The sequence below is a fragment of the Tetranychus urticae genome, chromosome 1 (genome assembly GCF_039701765.1).
Source record: "Tetranychus urticae isolate SD_2017Ah chromosome 1, NJAU_TeUrti_SD_1.0, whole genome shotgun sequence".
Lineage (NCBI taxonomy): Eukaryota > Metazoa > Arthropoda > Arachnida > Trombidiformes > Tetranychidae > Tetranychus > Tetranychus urticae.
In genome coordinates, this window is record NC_142958.1 from 9,522,315 (window position 1) to 9,547,305 (window position 24,991).

At 31.8% G+C, this 24,991-nt stretch overlaps 5 protein-coding genes across 6 annotated transcripts; 4 read left to right on the forward strand and 1 right to left on the reverse strand.

Annotated features, from left to right (window-relative positions):
- Positions 1-621: 621 nt before the first annotated feature.
- On the forward strand, positions 622-7,100 carry Myo31DF (Unconventional myosin ID). The gene is made up of 5 exons (XM_015933129.3): positions 622-828; positions 985-1,207; positions 2,517-4,569; positions 4,817-5,559; positions 6,095-7,100. The coding sequence occupies exons 2-5, from the start codon at positions 1,131-1,133 to the stop codon at positions 6,267-6,269; spliced, it is 3,048 nt and encodes a 1,015-aa protein (XP_015788615.1). The 5' UTR covers positions 622-828; positions 985-1,130; the 3' UTR covers positions 6,270-7,100.
- A 1,432-nt stretch (positions 7,101-8,532) lies between these two features.
- LOC107365675 (uncharacterized) lies at positions 8,533-17,174 on the forward strand. Its single transcript, XM_015933224.3, has 6 exons — positions 8,533-8,877; positions 10,175-10,335; positions 13,961-14,156; positions 14,342-14,470; positions 15,111-15,566; positions 16,774-17,174. The coding sequence occupies exons 1-6, from the start codon at positions 8,829-8,831 to the stop codon at positions 16,848-16,850; spliced, it is 1,068 nt and encodes a 355-aa protein (XP_015788710.1). The 5' UTR covers positions 8,533-8,828; the 3' UTR covers positions 16,851-17,174.
- A 607-nt stretch (positions 17,175-17,781) lies between these two features.
- On the forward strand, positions 17,782-19,528 carry LOC107365705 (uncharacterized). The gene is made up of 3 exons (XM_089270206.1): positions 17,782-18,816; positions 18,875-19,018; positions 19,080-19,528. The coding sequence occupies exons 1-3, from the start codon at positions 18,684-18,686 to the stop codon at positions 19,526-19,528; spliced, it is 726 nt and encodes a 241-aa protein (XP_089126332.1). The 5' UTR covers positions 17,782-18,683.
- On the forward strand, positions 19,520-21,153 carry LOC149094531 (uncharacterized). 2 transcript variants are annotated; one of them, XM_089266038.1, is made up of 3 exons: positions 19,520-19,636; positions 19,723-20,060; positions 20,220-21,153. In XM_089266038.1, the coding sequence occupies exons 2-3, from the start codon at positions 19,727-19,729 to the stop codon at positions 20,387-20,389; spliced, it is 504 nt and encodes a 167-aa protein (XP_089122164.1). In that variant the 5' UTR covers positions 19,520-19,636; positions 19,723-19,726; the 3' UTR covers positions 20,390-21,153. The 2 variants fall into 2 exon arrangements, with proteins under 2 accessions (XP_089122164.1, XP_089122163.1); XM_089266037.1 differs by having other exon boundaries at positions 19,723-21,153.
- Positions 21,154-24,548: 3,395 nt separating this feature from the next.
- On the reverse strand, positions 24,549-24,920 carry LOC149094532 (RNA-binding protein 7). Its single transcript, XM_089270210.1, has one exon. The coding sequence runs from the start codon at positions 24,918-24,920 to the stop codon at positions 24,549-24,551; it is 372 nt and encodes a 123-aa protein (XP_089126336.1).
- Positions 24,921-24,991: the final 71 nt, after the last annotated feature.

A 24,991-nucleotide genomic window follows, 5' to 3' on the forward strand; every position in this document is an offset into this window, starting at 1 on the left:
TCCTGATTAAACTATTGAAATTGATAGAGAGAGAGAAGATTAATTTACAGAGAGAAAGAGAAGGCAAAAAGAATGGGGAAAATGAGTTGAAAAACAAAGCACTTTTGGTTCACAGGGAGATGGAAAAAAGCTGAGCTTCAATGAAGACGATATTAAATCAGAATACAGGGTAAAGAAAGAAGGAGAGGAAGTTTAAGAAGACAGAAGATTCAGTCAAAATGAAAGGTACAATAAAACAGAACATGATGAATTTGAAAGAGATAAATGGTGAAAAGGAAAGTGTTGTTGAAGCAGATTGGGTTAACAGAAGAGATTGTTGTGGTTTTTGTCCTGTTCAATTGTTCTCATCCAGAATCATTGTAACGTTACCTGTCAATATTGCCTTTCTATTAACATGATTGTTGATGAAAGGAAGAAAGTGTTGATGATGAACAAGAGAAAAAAAAGAAAGTAAAAATGATGATCAAAAAGTTATTATCATTTTACAAGGTAAAAGGTAAAAAAAATAATGTTTATTGAATGCTATTATTATGATGTTTAATGAAGCCTGCAGATGGCGTAAGATTTAAAATTAATGTGAGTGAGAGAGGGAGAGGGAGAGAGAAATATAATGTTTGATAATTTCTCAAGTTTTTTGTTATTTCATTTTATTCTCTGGATAAAATATAATTCTGTGTTTTTTTTTCATTCACACAGGTACTGATGACTTCAGTAACTTTACGAGGATTATTTGATTGCTTCATCATTTGGTAATAAACATTCAGTGTTTTATCAGTGTTACTTTTCCAGATGATAACTTAACTGTCTCAAGATGTCATACCATCGATTGTAAGCTTTCCCACCCTTAACTCTCTCTACCATATTTTTTTCCCTCTCCGGTTTTCCAAATCTGTGTATCTTTACCTTGTTAATTATCCTTTTTTCCTTCACCTTATTTGGTTTCTCTATTCCTCATATCATAAACATCCACAACGGCTAAATTAGTGATCATCACAATCAAAAGTTTACCTTGATTTAGCCTCACATTAAACTGTGACCTGTTGTTTCCTTCACCAGTTTTTATCATCTTTGCAACACTTTTCACCGTCTTTCAACCACCTTTCTGATCATCACACATACAATCAAACACTATGGCTCAAACTGTCGAAGATTTAGTTTTGTTACAAGAAATTAGCTACCCAGCTATTCTTGATAACTTTAAAGCAAGGTAAGCTTTTTACATTGTTTTTAACCATTAAACTCACCCTCTTTTATCAAACACCTTTTTTTCATTGTTAAAAGTGTTAGTTAACTTGAGTCAACATCCCTTAGTTGTTGTATTTTCAGTTTATCAACAAGGTTTGGTCACTTTATGCATCTCTTTTTTGTTCTTTATTCATAATCACTTTGTTTATAAGTCCCATTTAGCTCTCTTTTTTCATTCTCATAATTAGCATTAGACTCATTATTTTACTTGATTCACTAGAAGACTAAAATTAGCAATAGTTTAGAAATACGTTAATAAAATGTGAGTAATTATATGAGTAATCCTTTTCATTTGATAGTCTATTTTTTCAATATCAAAAGTAGTCGATATAAAAAGGTAATCAAAACATCAATCTTTTGATATCAAGGTGCTGGAAGCTCTCAACTACAAGATAAATATGTTGTTGTTTATACGTAATGACTGAATTTTTTTCTTTCTCTTTCCTTTTCTCTTTCTTTCTCTCTGAATGATGACAACCAAAATAGCAACAATTTCTTTATTTCAAAACTTTGCTATAATTTTTCACTTCTTGTGTTCTTTCATGCATATCCCACAGAAAACTTTCTATGCCAAGCAAATGTCAAAAAAAGTGAAGTCTGCCGTGTTTGGGTGAAAGTTAACTAAAATAACGGGTTGGTTACGCTTGCGTTATTTTCTTGATAATTTTAGCTAATGTTTTGTGTCCTTATGTAAACTTTCCCTTGCTGTAAAGGTAGGAAGAAACAGTCTTCCTTATTTTTATGATTTATGTATTGGGTTAGTTCATCATCAGTAGTTTCTCACTTTTTTATAGCTTTATGAACTCACAAAATTGACTAAACTAAATTATCTATTAGTTGACCGGACAATCTCGAGCAATCGTCAATTTTATGTAAAAAGTAATAAAAAAATTAGATCAATCGAAGTACTTAAGATGATTTTTAAGGCAAAATAATTCTCTTCTTGGTCACAATCGACTGTTAAACACTTTCACCTGATTTCCTTTATTATTCTTGATTCACTTTTGTTTGGCCACAATTTAATTTTCACAAAAAATCAACAACTGCTGAGTTTAAGAAAATACAATCAAAACAATTTTATTAACCATCTCCATGAATTGACTCTTTATTGTTGCTTCCTTAATTCACTTGAGAAGTAGCTAACAACTCAATTAACTTTACTTTTAACCTATTTTTAAATGAATAAATGTAGTTTAAAGTAAAAGATGAAATACTGACAATAAAACTGACCAATATTCAAAACATTTTCCCTTATCCTTTCTCGTCTTCAGGTTCAACAGTGGTCAGATATATACCTACATTGGCGAAGTCTGTGTCTCTATGAACCCTTATCGAACTGTAAATATATATGGACCAGGAGTGGTAAATGACTATAAAGGACGTGAAATATTCGAGCGTCCGCCACATCTATTTGCAATTGCTGATGCTGCCTACAAAACAATGAAACAAAAAATCAAGGATACCTGTATAGTTATTTCCGGGGAAAGTGGTGCCGGTAAAACGGAAGCCTCAAAGATTATAATGAACTATATAGCAGCCATTACCCGTAACCAGGGTGAAGTTCAACGAGTCAAGAATGTAATACTCAACTCAAATTGTATTCTTGAAGCTTTTGGTAATGCCAAGACTAATCGTAATGACAATTCAAGTAGATTTGGTAAATACATGGAAATTGTATTTGACTTTAAAGGTGATCCCGTTGGTGGTCATATAAACAAGTATTTGCTCGAGAAATCGCGCGTTATCGCTCAACATGAAGGAGAACGAAATTTTCACAGTTTTTACCAATTAATCTCTGGCTCCAATGATCAAGCATTAACTCGATTGGGTTTGAAAAAAGATCCCCTTTCTTATCGTTATCTAAGTCAAGGTAAAACACCAAGGGTTGTTAATATTGATGATCGAATGGATTTCCGTAAAGTAACATCTGCTGCAAGTATTCTTGGTTTCAATGAAGAAGAATCGGAAATGATTTGGAAAATATTGGCCTCCATTTTACACCTTGGTAATGTTGAATTCAGTTGGCACGAGGAGAAGGAAGTTTCATACATTCAGGATAAAAGTAAGCGTCACATTGAGCACATGTGTCGTCTACTGTCTATAAATGAAAAAGATTTAACCGATAGTTTGTGTCAACGGGTTATCGCTGCTGGTGGAGATGTAATGTCTAAAAAGCACAACGTTTCCGAGGCCATTTATGGTCAAGATGCCTTTGCTAAGGCTATTTATGAAAGGCTCTTTTCTTGGATTACGGATAAAATTAATGAAGCCATTCGGGTCGATGAACTATCTCGTGATCAACTTTCATATTGTGGTAAACGAACAGTCATTGGTGTATTGGACATCTATGGTTTTGAAATATTTGACAACAATTCTTTTGAGCAATTGTGCATCAATTATTGTAATGAAAAACTTCAACAATTATTTATTGAATTGGTTTTAAAACAAGAGCAAGAGGAATACCAAAGAGAGGGAATCGAATGGAAACACATCGACTATTTCAATAATCAAATCATTTGTGATCTTATTGAAGAGCCTCATAAAGGAATAATATCAATATTAGATGAAGCCTGTCTAAATGTTGGTAAAGTAACAGATGAAATTTTATTGGAAAACATGGATAAAAAATTATCAAATCATGCCCATTATGTTAGTCGGCGTCTTCGTCCAACTGACAAAACTTTGGAACACCATCGAGATTTCAGGATTAAACATTATGCCGGTGATGTGACGTACAGCATAAAGGGTTTTCTAGACAAAAATAAGGATCCATTATTTCAAGACTTTAAGCGCTTGTGTTATAATTCAACACACCCGTTGATTCAATCAATGTGGCCTGATGGAGCTCAGCATGTTATGAAAGTAAACAAGCGTCCCTTCACTGCTGGTACTTTATTTAAAGGTTCAATGATTGCTCTAGTGAATACACTCATGTCAAAAGAGCCCTTCTATGTTCGCTGTATTAAACCCAATGACAACAAATCTCCAGTTATTTTTGATGAAGTACGAGTACAACATCAAGTAGAATATTTGGGTTTACTAGAAAATATTCGTGTACGTCGAGCTGGATTTGCTTCTCGAATGACTTATGATCGATTCCTTCGCCGGTACAAAATGGTTTCATCCATAACCTGGCCAAATTATCCACCATCTTTAGGCTCTGATCGTAATGCTGTTGAACATTTAATGGCAGACTTTCCAGAACTGCAAAATGATGTTAGATATGGTAAAACTAAAATTTTCATCCGATCGCCTCAAACATTGAACTTCCTTGAAAATGAAAGAAGTCGCCTAATTCCTAGGATCGTCATCTTATTGCAAAAGGTGAGCCATCAAGTTCCTAATAAATTTGCTTTTCATCTACTATTAATAATATTCAAAACTGTTAGCCAACCCTATGTAAACTAATCAAAGGTTCATTAATGTTTTGCATTTTATTGAGATAAGCTTAAATGTGAGATCATAATCAAAGGAAATTAAATTAAGCTTGACTAATCATAATTTTTATTCAACGTTTACATTATAATCATTTAATTCAATATGATTTCATTATCTTTTACTCATTGTTTAGATGGTGAGAGGAACTCTGGTTCGCCTTCGGTATCGCCGTATGAAGGCCGCATTAGTCATTATTCGTTTCTATCAAAGATGTAGAATACGAAATTATTTACTCGAGCTTCTTCAACTCTACAGTGGAGCTAAAAATTTACCCGATTTTGGTAAATCAATAACTTGGCCAACTCCCCCATCGACACTCAAATCTAATCGTGGCATTGGTATTCTTAAACCCATCTACGTTAAATGGAGAGCTTACATGATACTGAGACAAATCCCACGAGAAGAATGGTCTCAGATGCATTTGAAAGTAATCGCTGTGGATGTGCTGAGAGGACGTAAAATAGATTGGGGTCATGATAAGCGTTGGGAAGGAAATTATTTAGCCATGAAAAGTGAAAATGAAACTTATGATATCTTTCAAACTGTCTCCCGTAATTTAGGGAAAGATGCTTTTGAAACGATCCTTTTCTCTAGTTTCATCAAGAAGGTTAATCGTTTTAATAAGACTGCAGACCGTGCCTTTGTTGTTACCAATCAAAGCATCTACAAATTAGATGTTAAATCATTCAAACCCTTGAAAGGAGCCATTCCTTTATCAGAGATAACAAGACTCAGTGTATCACCAGGACGAGATCACCTGATAATAATTCACATGAAAAATGGAAATGATTTTGTGTTTACATTGATTGATAGTGGCAATGGGAATCACAATAGAATCGGTGAATTAGTTGCTATTTTATTGCGTCAATATTTCACGTAAGTATTTCCTCGACTTTTCAAATCAAATCAACTGTACGATAAGAAACATTTCAAGCAACCTGTTGTGCTATAGTAACACTTTCTTAGCTATGAATTGGTTGTCACTGAAATACTTTTAGCTTTCAATGCTTGCCATTGAAGACAATCTTTTGTCAAGTTCAAAGGATTTCTTTATCAACTATGTAATTGAACGTAACCTTGCATGATAGATTTTTTTGTCTAGTAGACTTTCAGGATGATTATTAAGTGTGTAAAATTCAAGAAACTGGATTTATAATAACATGTCATATCATGTAACACCACCAACGCCTTGTGCTAATATTTTTATTCCTATGTTTTCATCTCGTCTTTTGAAGTTTAATTTCACCTTAAATCCAATCCTACTTGATATTTTTGTTTTTTTTGCAACATTCTTTCAAAGAATTGATGAGAAAGTTCCGTTTCAAGGATAATTAATCAATACATTAATCATTGATTTCATTTCCTTTTCCATTGTTTCAATTAGTAATAAATTTGGTTTTTCTCTTCACAGATTGTATCGACGAAACCTGAGCGTTTCAGTAGCAGCCACAATAAATTGTCAGCTTGGAAGTAAACCTAAATATATTACAATCGACTCCAATTGTACCCAGTCAACACCAGTTTTCAAGAAAATCGCAAAAGATAAAATCTCATTTTCATGGCCTGCTCATCTCACAAATGTCTGAGAAAAAAGAAAAAAATTCATCTTTTTGTAATTTTAATGCAAATTTTAATTTTTTAACCACTTGGACGATTATATCCGCCTTTTTCATCTCCACCCACATTATTATCATTATTATCAACATCATTTTCATTATCCTCATCCATGCAAACACCAAGATATCATCATTGACAACCATTGGCAAAGTTGCTCTTCTATCAAGTCTTGAATACGTTGGTTAACAACATTTTCCCACTGATTTACCTTCTTTGCCTTGGAAAACTTGACAATCGAATGAGAAGAAATGATTGAAAAATCTTTGTAACTAGCAAATTTTACACCTTGTGATACCTGAATGATACGTGAAATAATAGTCAGATAACTTTATATTTATAGAGGCAAACAAAGTAACAAAACTCAACAAAAAATTTAGTTTTACAAACTCTGATAGTTGACTAATGTATTAATGACGAATCAAATCACTGCTTAAATCAAAAGCAATGTTGCTGACCTTTTAATAGTCTACAAACTATTATGGCTGAAACAAACAAAAACTATCATTTGATAATCTATAACTGTAAACTATTAATATAATCAAATAGCAATATTTTATATTGAATATGATAGTCATTTAGTGAAAAGCTGAAACTTGTCTACTTTTATTACTTTAATAATATTTTGCCCTTTTCAATGCAATACACAATCAGCAATAATTTTGATTATTGCTAGTGTGCTTATCTAAAAATTGTAATAATTTAAACCCTTAACTTAATAACAAATATAAAGCTGTCTGCTTGAAAGTCCTTTTATATCATATATATTAAAAAATAATAAACAGTCCCATTCGATTATTCAACAATTGGTCATTTTATTCAATGCATTATTGCTCTTTATTCAAACTTAGTTATCATTATCTTGATTATGTGGGAAATTAAAATCTAATTAATCAGCTTGATTTAGATAAGATAATCACTAATTTCCAATTTCATCAATTATACCAAATAAAGGGATTGAGATTTCAATTTAACATAAAATAAATTAATGAATATCAATGAATTAACCTAAAAGTGATTTGATTTATCAAACTTTTTCAGGTTTTATTAATGAATGCTGATTTCAAGTGGTTTATAGTTTAAATGAAAGTTAATAGATGTCACTACCTTCTCACCAAATTGAAAATGTTTGATGGTTGGCAATTTAATTGAATAATTTTCAAATTACATCAAATAACTATGTTTAATAACTACTGTCTAATGATATTATACGATGGTATTTATTTGTATCATCTGCTATTTATAATTTGGTTGAATCCAAAAATTAAGGTAAAGATTGAACAGTCAAATAGTCAGTCCAGGTTCATTCATTAGCTGAAAATAGGCTCATTCAAGATAATCCCAGCAATCATGTTATTAAATAGATGGATTTAGTTTCATCAAACTGTGATTTGTACTGTTAATTTTAACAAACTGGCCAAGCGTAAATATCAAGATAAAAAAGTAACAGAAAAGGCAATAAATACAAGGTGTTTCATGGAGGTTCCCGTAATTTTCATGTGATCAACTTTGCCTCTGATATCAAACTTGTACATTTTGAAGCGCAAATTCATTTGTCTTATACAAATTTCCTAAATATTTGAGTATTAATCTTGGCTGATCATTTGCAGCTTCAATGTTAATCAAAATAAGATCAACATTAAAATTTTGAATATTAAATTCAATATCAAATTTCATTTCAATATCAATCTGGAAACTTCGTTAAATGGTTGTAACTTATGGAGGAAAAAGCAACTAGCAAAAAAGTCCGAGTTAATCAAAAGCTGATTTAACTGGTTATGCTGCTGCAAATGATTATGATGATGATTGATCAATTGAATTGATGAAGGAAGGGAAAAATGAAAAGGTTGTTGTCACATAATAGTTTAAAGCAAATGATGATGAATCAGAGTGAATCCAAATCAAATTGATTATAATGTAATAAGTATATTGCTGTTTATAGCAAACTTGTCCTCAACCAAAAGTCTAATTTGTAGCTGTCTTTGTCATGTGATACCAAGATGAACCTGAAAAAAGGTTTCCCTGGTTTTTTTGGGTTGATTGTTTCTCCCTTTATAAAGGACCTAAATGTACAATAAAACACTGATAGTTTGGACCAAAAAGTCCAAAATGAGTCGAAGCAGAAGAGAAAGACTTAGTAGACAGAGAGGGAAGAAAGAGTGAATGAGAAGAAAGAGGAAGATCGAGTGAGAAAAGATGAGAAGAGAGAGAGAGAGAGAGAGAGAGTTGGGTTGAAGAGCGTGATTCTTTAAATTCACTCTGACCGTTCTTCTGACAGTTGCTTCTTCCTTTTTATTTTTCATTCTGTTTCATTTTCCTTTTACTTTATTTAATTTCATTGTTTAATTATTTTTATTTTAACCTTAATTATTATCTTAAAGTTTGTCTTTCAACTCTCAAATATCTGGTAATTCTGTCACCATGTTTCAAAACAACTGACAACCCAATTCTGGTCAACAGTCTTCTGTGCATCTCTTCATTTTTTTCAAATATCATTTCGATAAGCAAATCATGTTGCTTACAACCAAAAGATGATCATCTTGTTTTTCATATTAATTTACTCTGCTACACATTTTAACGGTAAGTAATTATTTGTTAATTGTTATCATCTATAACTCATTTGCAACCCTTAACCTTTAAGCCATGCCAGTCTCTCGATCTAAAGTAACCCATGACTGTTATCATTGGTTATTTGCCTTTGATTTACTCTCACATGTTTTGCGTTTTTATTTTTGGTCTTGACCATCTTAATTACTTCAAGATGTGTTCAATCAATAATCATTATGTGATCATTGCAATTAATTTAGGTTGATTAAGATAATAGCTATTTGGTATCAGCATTTTTCAGTCATGTCTATTTGTTTAAATCGTGTTGATGTACCCAAAATATCTCAAATGCTCACTTCGAACCAGAAAATGGTTGCTTTGCTACTGAACCGGCTTCTTGGCTAATTTCATTTTTTTGCATTTCTTAATTTAATTTCATGATTTAATTGCGTGTTTAATGAATTTTTACGTTAATTTTGACTATTTTCATGCTTTTCAGCTAGATATAATAAGATTGACCAAGATTGATTTTAACAATTCAATTCAATATTTGTTAAGTTTTTGTTTGATTTTCACCTCAATCCTTCAATTTTAATTTCATTTCTTCCGCACATGATAAGCTTACAAGCTCATCAATCAAATTGATGTTCCATGTTAGGTTAATCATAACCATTTCATGACAATCATATCAACACCTAACAAAAAATACTTAAAAAATTGTGGAGAAAATTTATTCTCTTTTCAAATCTAATAGTTGATTGTTTTTCAAAACACTTTTATTAAGACACAAGCAATTCCAAAAATTATTCAGGCTAAAAACTATTTACCATTAAGCTCTTATCAAATTAAGGGTTAATTACTCCTAATTCCTGAAACTTCCAAGGATCTAGCAATTATAAAATGATTTAACCATCGATTCACCTCAAAAACCCATAAACATAACCTTGTACAAGCAGTTAACCAGAATGAACCAGGATTGACAGTTTCAAATTTTTTGATTATTTTGTTTCTTTAAATATTTATCCTTTAGTTGCCAATATAAATTAAACTGTAGACCCATTGAACAGCTAATCAATTTAAATTATATCAATTTCAAGGAAACAGTCAAAATTCAAAAGATGAATACATTTCCAGTGAAAAAAGCCATGTTATATTGACAGCCCAATATTGAAGTAAACCCATTTTAACACAAAAAGGTTTCTCTGAAAAGTAACCATCATTATCAAACTATTTTAATTGACAGTCTTTTTAGACTTATACTTTTTTCAAATGATTATTACACTTGTCAAATCAAATCAAATCATTAATGTTCAATTCTTTTCATCAACAGTAATTAATGGATTGGTGGTAACAGAAATTTCTTTCCTTTCATCAAATGGTAGAAATGATTACGTTCTCACCGGTGAAGGATTCACTATTACATGCTCTTACCTGTTGGGGAAAGAAAATGAAATACTAAAGTCAATTGAAATCTTGCAGAATGGACTTCAGGTAAGATTGATATTCTTACAAAAGACTAACCTGATCACCACCAATATTTAACCTGCAAAAGTACAGATTGCAACAGATTTCCGAACAATTAATGAGTTTCTCCAATGATTTCCACAGAGTTCAAGAATATCCAAATTTCCTCGAAAAAGGGCCATTCAGAGTTCGATTAGAAACCTCACATTTTGCAGATTCGCAAAAGGCTGTCCAAAAGTCTCATTGCTCTAACATGAAGTTGACAAGATAACGCTTCTAACAAAGCACTGATTCAAATCTTAATAATAATCATTCCAGTTGTAATTCTTGTTCTTATTCATTGAATAGTCTTGAAAGATCGTAAAGTGTTATCTTTTGGGAATCCTTTACATTGAAAGTAAAAATTCTTAAATATAAAGATTTTTGTACAAGCTCTGTAACTGGATTCGCTGAATTTGGGTTGAACAAAAATCTAAAGGTTACCAGAAATTTCAATTTTTCTCCTGGTTTTCAATTTGCTCTCTGAATGGCAAACTTTCAAGATATCTGTTGAAGGTTAAGGAAATTTGGGTGTCAATCCTTCAATGAACTCACAACTGATCAAACGTGTATCAGGGCTGATCAGCTGAACAATGAAAGTTCATCATTCCAAATCTAAAAAAAAGTATTTCATGCCCCTTTATCAACGTCATTTGTGGTTCTTGATATTCCTCATCAAACAACAGTTAACTTATAAAAAAACTTATAAACCCACTTATTCTGGTTCTTAATCCTATTCAGCTTAAATCAACCATTACAAAGATTTTTGATTAGTTGAAGTTGAAGATGGGTTGAAAAAAATGTTTAAATTATTATCGACCAGATTGTTTCCATTCAATTTTACAATTGAATACTGTATTTAATGGTTTACTATGATTAACTTGACGATTTGATAACCATGCAAGAGTTATATATTTAGGACAATTTATTTATAAGTTGATGTTAACATAAAATCCATTTGAAATCAAACTGAACAATTAAAAATGTTGAATCGCAATAACCATTAGTTAACATCTTACAATTACTATCAAGATTGTGTTATTTTAATTGCCAATGTTTAGACAGATTTCAATGCTGTTAACTTGATTCAACAATTTATGTTATTAATGTTAATTTGCTTTTGTTTGCTTTTTAGTCAACAGCAATCAAAAAATGAATGACAGCCAATGTCAAGAGCCTTTGACCTTATTAACATGTTAGTAACAATTAGTAATATCATTGATAAGTTTTAATAACATAATTGCTAACAATTAACATTGGTTTGTTTTTAAAACACAAATTTTTGAATCAATTGTCAGTCTCATATTTTGCTTTCACAAATTTTACTCCAATTTTAAGGATAATTTTTGTTTAAATATGTTGATCAACTCATCATAACAATGAAGTTAACCAAATCAAGAATAATCAACTTTACTATTAGAATACTTTTTCTGTATTTATAATAACACTTGTTATTCCAATTGATTCCAATAATAATCATGAAACTCTACAAAATTGAGATTAATAAGGTTAACTTTAACATTATTCATTGTATTTTTATTGTAACCTTTCCAGTCTCATACATAATTTAATCTTAAATTGTGTTTGAGGTTTACAACTCTAATCATATTGTAGTGTTTAACCCTTGAGGTGATGAGAAGCTGAAACAAATTAACTTTAGCTAATGTAATCCAAGATTTACCTGACAACTCCTGAACTCTCACCAGAATTATTTACGTTAAAATATTTCATTATTATCTTCAACCTGAATAAGGATAAAAAGGTAATAGCTTTGATGATGATAATCTTAACACGAGCCGGTTCATTAATGATAAATGAAACAGATAATTTACATGCAAATTGAATTTTATTGAATTACAAAGTGACCAGAACAAGTGAATATACAGAAAAAAGTGAAATACAAAAAAACATTGTAACAATGAAAATGTAACGATAAATAGAAGACTATTTTGGGTTCCTATTTTTGGTTAAATTTCCAGCATTTTGTTATTGTTTGTGTTGATGTTAACTCACAATAGTTGATATTGTAATTATTATTATCATTGGAATACAGAATTACTTTAATATTATTTACATTCAGATAAAAGGGCCAAATAAAGAGGTTCATGATGGAGGCCAAAGGAAAGGCCAACATTTGAAAGAGTAAACCTTTAAAGTCAAAATGGTTTTTATCTTTATCATTTCACGAATTCATGATGATCGTCAATCAGTTGATGTTGATCTTCATGATTTTCATCTTCTCATCTATTCTCCTCTTTTCGGTGACCCTTTAAAGGGCAAAATTTAAAGATGAAAAGTTGTATTCCATCATTGATTGAAATCAATGAAGAAAATGAATCAACAATTGCCTGTAAATTGCACTGCCAATAATGGTTCAATGTAAATGCCCACATTTTTTGGTTACTTTCTGGTTGCAAACATATTCCTGTTGATCAAAAAAAGGTAGACAATTTACCTCTCTTTAATCATGATCGGTCAGTTTTTATTGCCGATTATCATTCACAATTTGATTTGATCTATTTTGTATGGTAAATTTCAATGGTAAACACGATTTTTGTTTGATCAACTTGACTATTTTACGAAATCTGGTTTTTAAAACCAATCTAATGTTATAAACAACACAAGTTCAATACATTAGCAGCAATTAATATCATTTAATGTGATTTTAAATAGCTATCAACAATTTAAAGTAAAATCAATTTGATTTAAATGGAGCTAAAGATGGCCTTAAATGTCTATTGATTTGTTGATTATGCTTGCATTATGCCAGTCACTTTTGCTTTTGTCAACCAAATTAGATACATTTGTTGATCAATTTTTCTGCCTTTCTTCATTTTTCATCATTCATTGCCACTGTTAATGACCTTTCTATGACCCATTACCTTAGCCTCTCCCCTGTGGTTTGACCTCTCATTAGAGTCAACATCAATTTTAATCAATCATTTGACTGTGAAAAAAGGATCACACAACAGTGTTTCATTTTTGTGCCAATTTTTAGGTTCCATTGATTGATCTCTTTATCTATTCATATTGGTCACCTTCTCAACAGGATATTTCCCATTGGTATTGAACTGATTAGCTTAAAGACGATGAAGATAATGATGAAAATGATGAAGATGATGTTGATAATCACTTAACTGTTACTTCAAGCTTAATCACTGACAATGTAAATTTGGTTTCCATTATGCTTATTATGCACCAAACCATTATCTCCATCATAATTATTCAATTACATTTCATGATTTCGTTGTTAATATTTTTTGCTTTACTCTTGTCTTGATACGGATAACAGGAAATCCTATCAAGCAAAGCCATAAACACGCAAAAAGCAGCACATGATGTTTACAAACTGAACCAATCATAATCATTGAGATGGTGAAAGTTTATCCCAAATCAGTGTTCACCAAACTAAATACTTGAGACAATCAAAAATCGGTTTACAATGAGAAACCAGAAAATTGAAAATAATGTTTCTAATGGATGCAATCTGTATAGCTCATATTTCCCTTTCCTGTTCCCCTCCTTTTCCGTCATTACTTCTCATCTCTTTTTTCAGTATCCTTTCATTATCATCCCTACTCATCATGTTTTACTTTCTCTTTTTCATGCCCAGGTTTACGAGTTTAACTTTGAAACCAATGAAACCCGAATCGATGGTTTACTTAAAGGTGCTGTTGATTTAACCAAATCTTCATCCAGTCACATTTATGTTAAAAATGCAACCATTGCTATGCATGGTAATTATACCTGTAAAGTTAAAAGTCAAATTTCCTGTCGCTCCCAATCCTCCAATTTGATCGTGATTAATGGTAAGTTTTTGATTGCCCAGTTAATCAAAAGATAATTTTACTCATTTTCCAATCTTCCTTTTCCCTGTCTGGTTTACTCATTACAAATTATGTTGTTTAATGATTAAACAATGACCATTACAATTGATGTTTCCATTGTATTTTGATTTTAATTTTTTTTCTACTTTTTTCATTTTCCTCTCTAGATGCCTGTAAAGATAGTGATTGGTCTTTTCGCACTAACATGATTCATTGCCTTGAAATAATTGAGCTTGAGTGTTCCGGAATGTTTCCAAAGCCTTCACCCTCTTGTGGTGTTTATGAGCAAACCACAGGTAATTCAAGAGCTTGCCGGCAAACCGATAAAGATGGACAAAAGTCAACAATGTTTTAATATTCATTCATTGATATTCACAAGATTGACATAATGTTTGCTGGTGAACTTGAAGGACATCAGTTCAATCTTTTTTTCCTCTCTCCTTACCTTGCATCAATGATTCTCGTTTCAAGTCTCACAGTTGATGATGTTGATGATAGGCACTTGTCATTGGCACAAGACTTTATTATCTTCATCGGGTAGACAGAAATAGCTAAAGACAAAAACAAAACCTAAAAGAGATGAAAAGAAGATCTTCTCTCTTCGCATCACTTATCACCTTTGAAGATGAGCTTGTTCAACATGCTAACTTTCATTTTGTCGATTCTACATTTCTCTTCCTTATCATCTTCATCTGATTGTTGTCAATTTACCTTTAGATTTTACTTTCAAATGATTTCCATCTTGAGAAATAACTCAATTTGTTCTCGTGTGACATTTTGTCAACCTTGTAATTTAGCAAAGATGCAAATGGAAAAATAATTTTCAAAGTTTCACATTTTATCTTTTTCTTGCCATTCTCATCATCTTCATCCACTGAATCAATTTTCATTGCATTTTCTTAATATTTTTTAACTCTTCTCTTTTTATCCTCATAGGTCAACTCATCACTGCTGAACCATTTACCAAAATAAAACTCCAACCTGATGGTACTTATGACCTTTCAATGTCCCATCGATACATTGCCGAAGATTATCGTGATAGAAAGGGTTCATTCCTGTTTCGCTGTATCCTGTCCGTTATTGGAACAAGTTGGACTCGAGTGATTAACAGTAAACTATTCAGTCGTCGTGATTGCCCCGAACCATCCACAATTGCCAATGGTTTTTATACAGTTAGCCAAAGAAAGTCCTGTTGGGATACTCCAACTGAAGGATCAATTGCCACTTATTCATGTTCATCTAATTACACTTTATCTGGTGATGGGATTTTAGTTTGTGTCGATGGAACCTGGAGACAGGTTTATGGACATCATCAGAATCTTTCTGAAAATGATATTAATCTAACTAAATTACAATTTTTACCTGTTTCAGACACACAATTACCAACCTGTAGTAAGTTGATATCAACCTTTAAACAATGTTATTTTGCTTGGTATTTTTTTCACTACTTTTGACATTTCCAACAACTCTATCCAAATCATCACTATCAGTGTTTGTGTGTGAATGTGTTTCCATCTAATCATTATCATTAGTACCATTAGATCAACGCACGTATTGCTGCTATTATTAACTCAAGTCACGAAGGTTAAGAGTAATAATCATCAAAATGAAGATGAAACTTTCCTATTGATGACAATGTTAGCCATTTCAATTCAATTTAAAACAAAAGTGAAAAGATTTACCTTTTGAGAGGTGTTTTCAGGCCATTTTATAATCACATTTAATCACGTTCTTGATGTGATTCTTTGACAATTTAGAGGTTCCCTCCTCACCAACTAGGCGCCCTCTCATCATTTTCATAATCTTCATCATTCTTGCACAAATTAACTTAACTGAAAAACTGTGTTCATGTCAACTTGTTGACAAATGATTAAATTTATGAACTCAAATTAACCATAGACGTACCCGTCAATTAACATGTTCAATTTAAATGACCTTTCAGTGTTGAAAGATGCATTAACGTGTAATTAAATCTTTGTTAATTAACCCAAATAACATAGCTAATTGCCTATCATCCACAATTTAAATTCATGGTTGGCCAATTTCAAAATTAATGTTTTTCCTTGAATTACATTTTCAGCTCAATTGATCTTTGATTTACCATTACTCAGGAAACTATTAAACCCAATTCAATACAAACAGCAATTCTTTAAACCTTTTCAAATTATGTTTACCTAATCAATTGGCCAGCCAATCTTCACAGATTTGAAAAAGTTATTTACCTTTTCATCAACAATTTAAGGTCATTTCCTAAACGATGAAAACCTTTCCAATGTTATTTTACTGTTTATTTTAACCAAATTTTGCTACAAAATTTGACAGCTTTACCTTTGAAACTCAACTTGACCAGGTTATTTATATAAAGGGCTCATTAAAAAAGGCTCACAATTATGAAGCCAAAACAATCGTCACTGAATCCCGATAAGATTATTATACCCAAAATAAAGCTGATAATGGTGAAAATGGTATTAACTTGATAGTGATGATTGGTGATGGTAAATGTAAAGGTTTTGTCAAATGAAATCAATCATCTTTTATCCTCTAACCTTATACTTTAATATCTAATTCAATCTTTTTTCATTTCTCTTTCACTTTACAGATATATCATCAATATCTTCACTGGCCGTCAGCTTAATCATTTTAGTCACCATAATTCATCTTAATCATCTATTATAACCTTACGTAGACCTTAATCATATTGGAAAATATATACAACTTAATTTTAACCCAAAAACGTTTTTTAATGTTGATCCATAATGCCTAATTATTGTTTATTGTAAATAATAATATGGACTCGATTGAATCCATGGATCAGCCGGATCGTGCAATTATCTTCATCCTGATCATCCCAATCAAATTGGCATCTTGAGTTGCCTCGTTGGAATCCTATTTATTTTCTGGTACCAAAATGTTGACCAAGTTCACATCAAAGATATCATCCAAACCAGAATTTTCATCTTCATTCTGTCCTCAACTAAATTTGATTTATAAGTATCAAAATTATAGACAAATTATTTAAATCTCAAAAATACAGATAAACGTCAATTCAACAGGTTTGTTGCTCGAATAGCTCAGGAAATGTTTCAGCCAGCATTGATTCCTATTATCAATTGTTTTACCAACATTTTTCATGTCCTTTTTTCATAATACCAGAAAATCTTTGGTTATTTTTGAGCTTTCATTGTAAACTGTTTTCCTCGGTGGAAACATTTATGCTTCAAGAAGATCTTGCAAGCCAAAATCGATGTTCAAGATGAAACAGTTCTGTAACTATTCGAGAAACAATTCAGTTAAATTTACGATTAACTCTGTATATCTATATCATAAGGAAACAAATAATATATTAATTACATATTAATGCTAACAATTTTAAATTATCAATTCTAGAGCTACTATAAAATATCGTACAGTACAATACCCGGTTAAAGCAATTTTTTTTTCTAAGTCTCCATCTAGTGATAATGACTTTCAGAAACTGACAGTGCTTAAGATTTAGGTAATGAAAGGATTATATAAAATTTGTCAATTTGTAAAAAATCATAGATGGCGACTGTGAAAATTGCTTTAAACGGAACACAAAAAAATTGCTTTAACCGGGTATTGTACTGTATTTGACTCACCAGATGAAGCAAAGAGTAACAATCTAATCAATGATTTGGTTAATTTACTGAATTCAATTTTTAATATGATAGACAATTTATTTTTCATGCTTAACCTTAAATCTTATCCAATTGTTTTCAACTAAATTGTGATTCTTAAACTGCCCTTAAACTCAAATTGATTATCTTATGTCATGTTTTTTTCTCGTTATTAATGTATTTGGCCAACAGCTGCTGATCCATTTTAAATCTAGATATTTTAATAATTTTTAATATTTAACCGATTCTAATTTCAACCATTGATTTAGTTATCACTGACTTGAATATTGAAATGATTTGTCATGATTTTGTTGAAAATTTCAAAAAATGTTCAATTTTATCATGGATACAGCTGATTAGCTTTGGATTTAATTTGTTTATAATTGACTATTTGCTTCTTCAAACTTGTGCTTTGACTTTAACAATTAATGAATAAAATCAATGAAAATTTTAATCTAAATTACTTTTTTGTCTTTTCTTGATGGTTCCATGATTAAGATTGTATCTTTGAACAATCTCTTCCTCATTGCATGGAAAGTTAAATATTCATTATTCATTTATTAATGAATGAATTGAATTTCATTTTTTGCTCAATTCTTTTCATATTTTAAGTTTTTGTTTTTCACTTATTATGATCAAGACTATTTTAAGGCTTTAACCATCTAATCTTTTGATTGTCAATTGATTTTATTAATAGATTTCACTATTATTAGCATTTCCAGCAAATTATCGCGTTACCATTTTCGTGGTTAGGTTCATTTTCAATTTCACTTTCACCCAGTTTGGATTAAATTTTTGCTCATTTAGTCTTAATTGACTTTGTGTCCATCACAGTGTCCATTTCAATTGTGATCAGTGGCAAAGTTTAAAAATGATTTTCAGTTCCATTCTCATCTTTTTGGTCGCTTTGATTCCAACCGTGTTTAACCCATCGGATGCAAAGGAATCTAAAGAGGACGAAAAGGAAGGCAAAGGTAGCAATAAACCAATGATCATCATGTTAGGTAAGTCAATTGTAATTATTTAGATTTTGGTTAGATAATTGTGGTTCTTCATCTCTAGGTAATCAAGGATCTTCCAACAATGGTGGTATGAATGGAGGAGGGTGGGGAAATGGAGGTAATAATATGGGTTGGGGTGGAGGTGGTGGTGGTGGACCTAATGGCATGATGTGGGGTGGCAATGGAGGTGGAAACTGTAACGGAGGTAAGATGAGAATAAGATTAATGTAATTATTGATTAACTATTATGATATGAAATTTAACAGGCTGTAACAATATGATGATGTCCAATAAAATGTCTCAAGATCCATCTATGCAAACTAAATTTGTTCCTGTTCCAATACCTTACATGGTTCCAAAAAAGTCATCCAAAAATGGTGATGGCGATGATTATGATGATGATGATTATAGTGATGAGGGCGATATGATGATGGATTTGATGAACAAAATGAATGGTATAAATAGTATGAACGGTATGAATGGTTTCAATGGGATGATGCCTGGTATGAATGGTATGGATATGATGAAAAAAATGAAAGATATGCAAATGATGAAAATGATGAAGAAAATGATGAAAAAACAGAAAGATAATAGAAACAGAAGAGGTGGAGGAGGAAAGTGTTGTCCAGTTATGAGGGTAATCACCAACAAAGCACCAATGAAGCAACAAACACAACCCAAACCTCCAGCGACTCAATTAATGATCCTTCCGTAAGTAGTTCATAAACAGAACACAAAACTGAAAGAAATGCACAAAATTTTAATTTTTCATTTTTTCTCCTTCACTTTTACATTCTATTTCTTTCATTTCAAGAGTTCCAAGGTAAATATAAAATTATTGTCCAACTCTAATCATGTCATTGATTTTGATAGTCTTTTAGTGATAAATATAATCTTTAATCTTTTCAGTCCGATGCCGGTTCCAATGCATATGCAAGGACATAAATCAATGCCTATTCCGATGCCAGTTCCTTATCCTCTTCCAGTCCCGGCTCCATCATCAGCTCGGCCTCCTGTATCAATGACTATGCCAGTAAACATGGCAATGTCTATGCCAATGTCCATGCCCATGATGATGCCCATGGCGAATCAGCCAATACCAAAGAATGATCATCACCACCACCACCATCATCATCATACATCGAATGGATGGGAATCTGCAAAATCGAAAAGTTGTCCGTCCACTGGATGGTCACAAGTTCCAACTTCAAATTCAATGGCAACTGGATGGTCAACACCTTCATCAGGTTGGTCATCATCCCCTTACCCATCACAACCGCCTCCTCCTCCTCCTCCCTCTTCTTCATCATCTCCTCCTAACACTGGTTGGACAAATTCACCAAATGGTCCATCAGCAAATCCTGGAATGACAATTACCTTAAAATTACCATCCTCAAAATCAACAGGGTGGACATCACCATCTTCCTCTTCACCAATATCATCTCAGAACTGGGGACCTTCTTTACCGGCAACAGTCAATATGGTTGACTCTTGGGATACACCGAAACCAACTGCAGCCTTAGCTTACAAGGCTGCAAGTGTGATCCAACCCATTGCTGTTACTGACTGGATTTGATAACTTGAAAAGCTCATGAACATATTATAAATCAAGGATACGGGTATTCTAGGATCTCTACACAATTTACCTGCAGTTTATGTTAACATTAAATCATTAAACATCCACGAAACTTGAGTTATGGCCAATTTGAGTATCTTTTAAGCACTTTCAAACGATCAAACACAGAGACTTCCAGAAGTACATGTGAAAGGTCTATTCATCTATTGGTGACCAACCACCATTTCAATTGTTATTGAATCTACTAAAGATGAAATTACTAAAGTGACGGAGAAACAATTACACTCAGTAGGTTTACTTCATTTTTCGTGTATATTTGATTAGCATGATTATTACAATACCAAGTGCCATTGAGAGGGACTTTTTTGAACCTCTAAACACACAGTTATATTCAATCATTTATTTTTGATAAACTGATTGTTTTAATTTTTTGTTTTCCTTTGATCAACAGTCAACTGTATAAAATCACTTCTCATGTTGAACAATCAGTTGCTTAAAATTTTACATTTCTGTGTTGAGGTGATGATTGAAAGTATAACCTCATTGAGAAAACATTGAACAACAATTTTATCATTTCTTGTTTTGTTCCTTCAAATCAATGTAATCTCTTAATCATTTGTAAATGCTATCAAATTACGTCTGAATTGTTACAAAAAATATCAACCAATTACCCGTTTTTCAATATCTTTGTAAATCTTGCACCTTTTCAATTTAATAAAATTAAGTCAAGGGAAGAACCATTTGAATTAGCAAAAGCGTTTTAATCAATAGTTTCCGTTTTACCCTAAATTCATGAGACCAAATTTACAGGATCCAACCCAGGATAGATTGTCATCAATTGAATAAAGTTAATCATCAGATTAGGACGGAAGTCCATTATGAAAGGATTGACATGAAAATGGAAACAAAAATTTCATCCCAAATGTTTATCTCTAATGTAAAGAGAAACACTTGGAAAGTTCACCCAAAAATAATAAATGCATCAACTTGAAGTTACAACAAGCAACATGACCTGAATCTGCCTGTTAATCAGCCATCAACATGTTTCCATTGATTAAAGTGAAATGGCTTTATTCAATTTAATCAACAAATCAACGTGACACAGAAATATAAACAAACAAAATCCTCCCAAAAAAAGGTCCAAACATTTCCGTCAAATTAGCTGGTCTATTAAATGCTGGTCAAGCTTACAAATGGCAAGAGGATTAACCGTTTTTTTCACACACATTGGTACCTTTACCCTCTGGGTTTGAAACTGTTTTCATTACCAACAATATGATTCATACTAAATATGAATCATGACACTCTTGATTGGAGGAGGAACCACAAAAATTAATATCCACATTGCTTTTGAAGACATTTAACCATCTTATGTTTATTGGTAACAATAAGGAAACATGCTTGACTCTCCAAGGCAACCGAGTTGGAGGTTTAATTAAAGTATATTAAATCTGCCATAATCATCATCATTGACAACAATAGAGTCACCAGCCAACCGGTAAGCCTAAGCTATTGATTCTGGTTTTATTCTGGTTTCATTCTGGTATTTTACAAAAAATATTATTTTCGTATAAAATCAATTTACTAATCAATGGCACGGACTGTGGATTAGCAAATAATTTTCATTTTAATTATTGAAGAGTAAATGGCTTTAGCTTTACTTCAACTGTACCTGTTGACTGGTTCATTGGACTGAATCAATAAATGAATTGAAGGTAATAAAGTCAATGTCAGGTACAAATAAAAACGTCTTTGTTTGGTTTTACTTTTTTTTTTGCTTCTTCCATTGGCAAACATTTCCCCGGAGGAAGAAAGGTAAAATTGAAAAACTGAATCAGCTAATAATCATTTGTTGTATTCATCAAATTGCTTGGTTTCCCTTGGTTTCACAATTGATTTTTACAGCTGTTTAACTTTTTTTAGGCTTTAATCAAATTTTTGGCTAGATTTGCCTGAGTTTTGCCGAAAAAAGAAACCAGAAAATATCTCAATTGTAAACTTGTCAATCTTATTGCCTTCAAAGGCTCATGCTTTTAACCAATATTTCATGATTACATTATAAATGGTTGAAAAAACATTTGCTGAAAGGGAAAGATGATCAAGATACAAACGGAATATGAATTGTATCAAAATAAATATTTATCATTTGATGAATGAGAAAATTTTTTGGGCAACAACTTCAAGTATAAGACTCTATTGGTTGTAGGTTGCATGATAATTCAACTATAATACACCAACTAGTGATATAATTAGATACAAAGGTTTGGGTAGAATGGGTTTGGTTCAAAATGATATTTTTTATAAGTTGTTTGTTTAACACATTTTCAGGTCTTTTGTAGATGTAACTGACAGGGAAGAGTGTATTTAATTTTGTTGATCCATCAAGTTAACTTTACTTTAATCGAATGGCATTTTCAATAATTTCAACTAAAAACTCTAAATAGAGCATCTTCTTTAAACATTCAGTGATACTGGAATAAACTCTGGTTTTTATCTATGAAAAAGTCACCTACATCTTCATTGCCATCATCAACTTTACCCAAACAGAGAAGAGGAAAAGCTATGCAAATAATGATCAACTTGATCTTGGAGTGAGAAGATATTTTTAAACTTGGTCATTTCATCTTTAATGGTCTTCCATGACTATAACAACATTCCAGTGATCCTTTCTTTACACCGTTAAATGTATTCCAATTTTTGGGATCATTTATTGCAATCAAATGTTCAAGTTAATGTCAAAAATCGTAAAAACAAATTGACTGGAAATGGTAAACAAGCGCATCCATAAATCTTGATTAGTCGTAAGGTGACGTCTCAAATGTGTCATTATATTTCTGATAGTAATTTAGATGATAATAACTATAAGGTATGTACAATTAGTGTTAGTTTTGATTCTTGTCTGCACAATTTGCTTGTAAATTCTGGTGATTAATTGTCTTCTTTTTCTGGTTTCTTCACGTTTCTCAATGTTTTCACCAGTCTTACCTCGCATTGTCTTTATCATAATAACGCACAGTTTATTATTCAACTGTGAGACTGAAACAGTTAGTGACTTGTTTGCCTCTCCTGATCCACCGTCAATCATTTATTTGGAAACAAATTCAAGTGTAACAAAATATATTGACTATCGGTCTAATTGTGCACGCCAATGGGTCTTAAAACGTGAAGGCTACAATTATAATGGAAGTAATCTTGAGGTTGTTAAGGAGGCGATCCTAATTTTAAGCCATCTTGATTTGGATTCATCAGCTGGTGATTATCTTCTTGTATCCAGTGGCATACCAGATGAAACATACAAGCCCAAAATTTTGGTCATTACATCAAAGATAAACGATGAAAGTAAAACCATTGCCATTTCTTCGCCAATCACTTGGATTGGTTTGGTTAATAATGCTGCATATAAACCGGCAATAACCCTGACATTCACCTGGGTTGCTCCTGAATTGAAAATAAAAGAGGAAATATTTCCAACTGAATTACGATCAGCATCAGTCGATCTTTGCTTTGAGGAAATTGATTGTCCAATTGTATCGGAAAACCAGCAATTTATCAAATCTGGGTTGACTGAAATGGTTAATCAATTCATTTACGATGAAAATAGTACCAATATTCAACCGATTGACGAGCAGCAAATCAAAATTATCCGTAATGAGTCGAGAATCAATGATGAGCAAGTTTCTGTTAATAAATATTGCAGGGTCCAACTTGCTGTTACTAGTGAAGTTGATATCAATTGGGCTCATCCAGAGTTGACAAAGGAAATTTTGACCACCATTTGGTTATCAACTAATACATCTGCTCAAATCATCTCAATTCCTGGTGATCGTTTAAGTTTTAAGACTTGTCAAGATGAATCATTTGATCCCTTTATTACGTTACAATCAGCTGGTATCTTTATAGCTGGTCTAGGAGCTTCCATTGGTTTATGGAGATGGCATCATTCACATGTTTTGTCAGCAAAGAAAGCAATTAAACCTAAAGTTGATTCAGTTTTAGCCTCGACAGAAACAAAACATAATCCAATCTATGAGAGTGACGGAGAAAACGACGAAGATTATGTTCTTGGTGAACGAGGTTATCACTAGAATGTTTGATGGATAATTTTCCAAATATAAAAAATTGAAAATGAAATACAAAATTAAACGCAAGTGAATTACAATCAATACTTTTTAATACCAAATCTAGCCTGCCAATTGGTAGGATGAGAAGCAAATGTATATTCATACTCTCTTAACCGCTTTAAATAAACAAAAGTCTCTGGTTTTGGAATTTTAGGCTTCAGATCAAGTTGTTTCCCATATAAATGAACCCCATCCATGAGTGCTAACGCATAACCAACCGAAACTTGATGTTCAAATTCAATGAAAGCAAAGTCTGGTTTCAAGACAACATTTTTAACAGGTCCACATTGAATAAACAATTCAAACAGCAGCTCTTTGGTCACTTTTGGATCAATATTACTCACTTTGAGAGTACGCTCTTGTATGTCATTAGAAACGGGTAGTCGATTGCCAATGGTCGGTTGACTCATTCTTCTCGATTAAAAAAGCTAAAGTAAAAAAAATCACAAGAAAATAGTAAAAAAGGTAAACATTAAAAAAG

Excerpts from the sequence above, each read along its gene's own strand:
- Myo31DF (XM_015933129.3), top strand. The coding sequence starts at position 1,131 with ATGGCTCAAACTGTCGAAGATTTAGTTTTGTTACAAGAAATTAGCTAC. Across the intron at positions 4,570-4,816 it reads TCGTCATCTTATTGCAAAAG|ATGGTGAGAGGAACTCTGGT; the intron begins GTGAGCCATCAA and ends CTCATTGTTTAG. Across the intron at positions 5,560-6,094 it reads TTATTGCGTCAATATTTCAC|ATTGTATCGACGAAACCTGA; the intron begins GTAAGTATTTCC and ends TTCTCTTCACAG.
- LOC107365675 (XM_015933224.3), top strand. The coding sequence starts at position 8,829 with ATGATCATCTTGTTTTTCATATTAATTTACTCTGCTACACATTTTAAC. Across the intron at positions 8,878-10,174 it reads CTCTGCTACACATTTTAACG|TAATTAATGGATTGGTGGTA; the intron begins GTAAGTAATTAT and ends TTTCATCAACAG. Across the intron at positions 14,471-15,110 it reads TGTTTATGAGCAAACCACAG|GTCAACTCATCACTGCTGAA; the intron begins GTAATTCAAGAG and ends TTATCCTCATAG.
- LOC107365705 (XM_089270206.1), top strand. The coding sequence starts at position 18,684 with ATGATTTTCAGTTCCATTCTCATCTTTTTGGTCGCTTTGATTCCAACC. Across the intron at positions 18,817-18,874 it reads ACCAATGATCATCATGTTAG|GTAATCAAGGATCTTCCAAC; the intron begins GTAAGTCAATTG and ends CTTCATCTCTAG. Across the intron at positions 19,019-19,079 it reads AGGTGGAAACTGTAACGGAG|GCTGTAACAATATGATGATG; the intron begins GTAAGATGAGAA and ends GAAATTTAACAG.
- LOC149094531 (XM_089266037.1), top strand. The coding sequence starts at position 19,727 with ATGCCGGTTCCAATGCATATGCAAGGACATAAATCAATGCCTATTCCG.
- LOC149094532 (XM_089270210.1), bottom strand. The coding sequence starts at position 24,920 with ATGAGTCAACCGACCATTGGCAATCGACTACCCGTTTCTAATGACATA.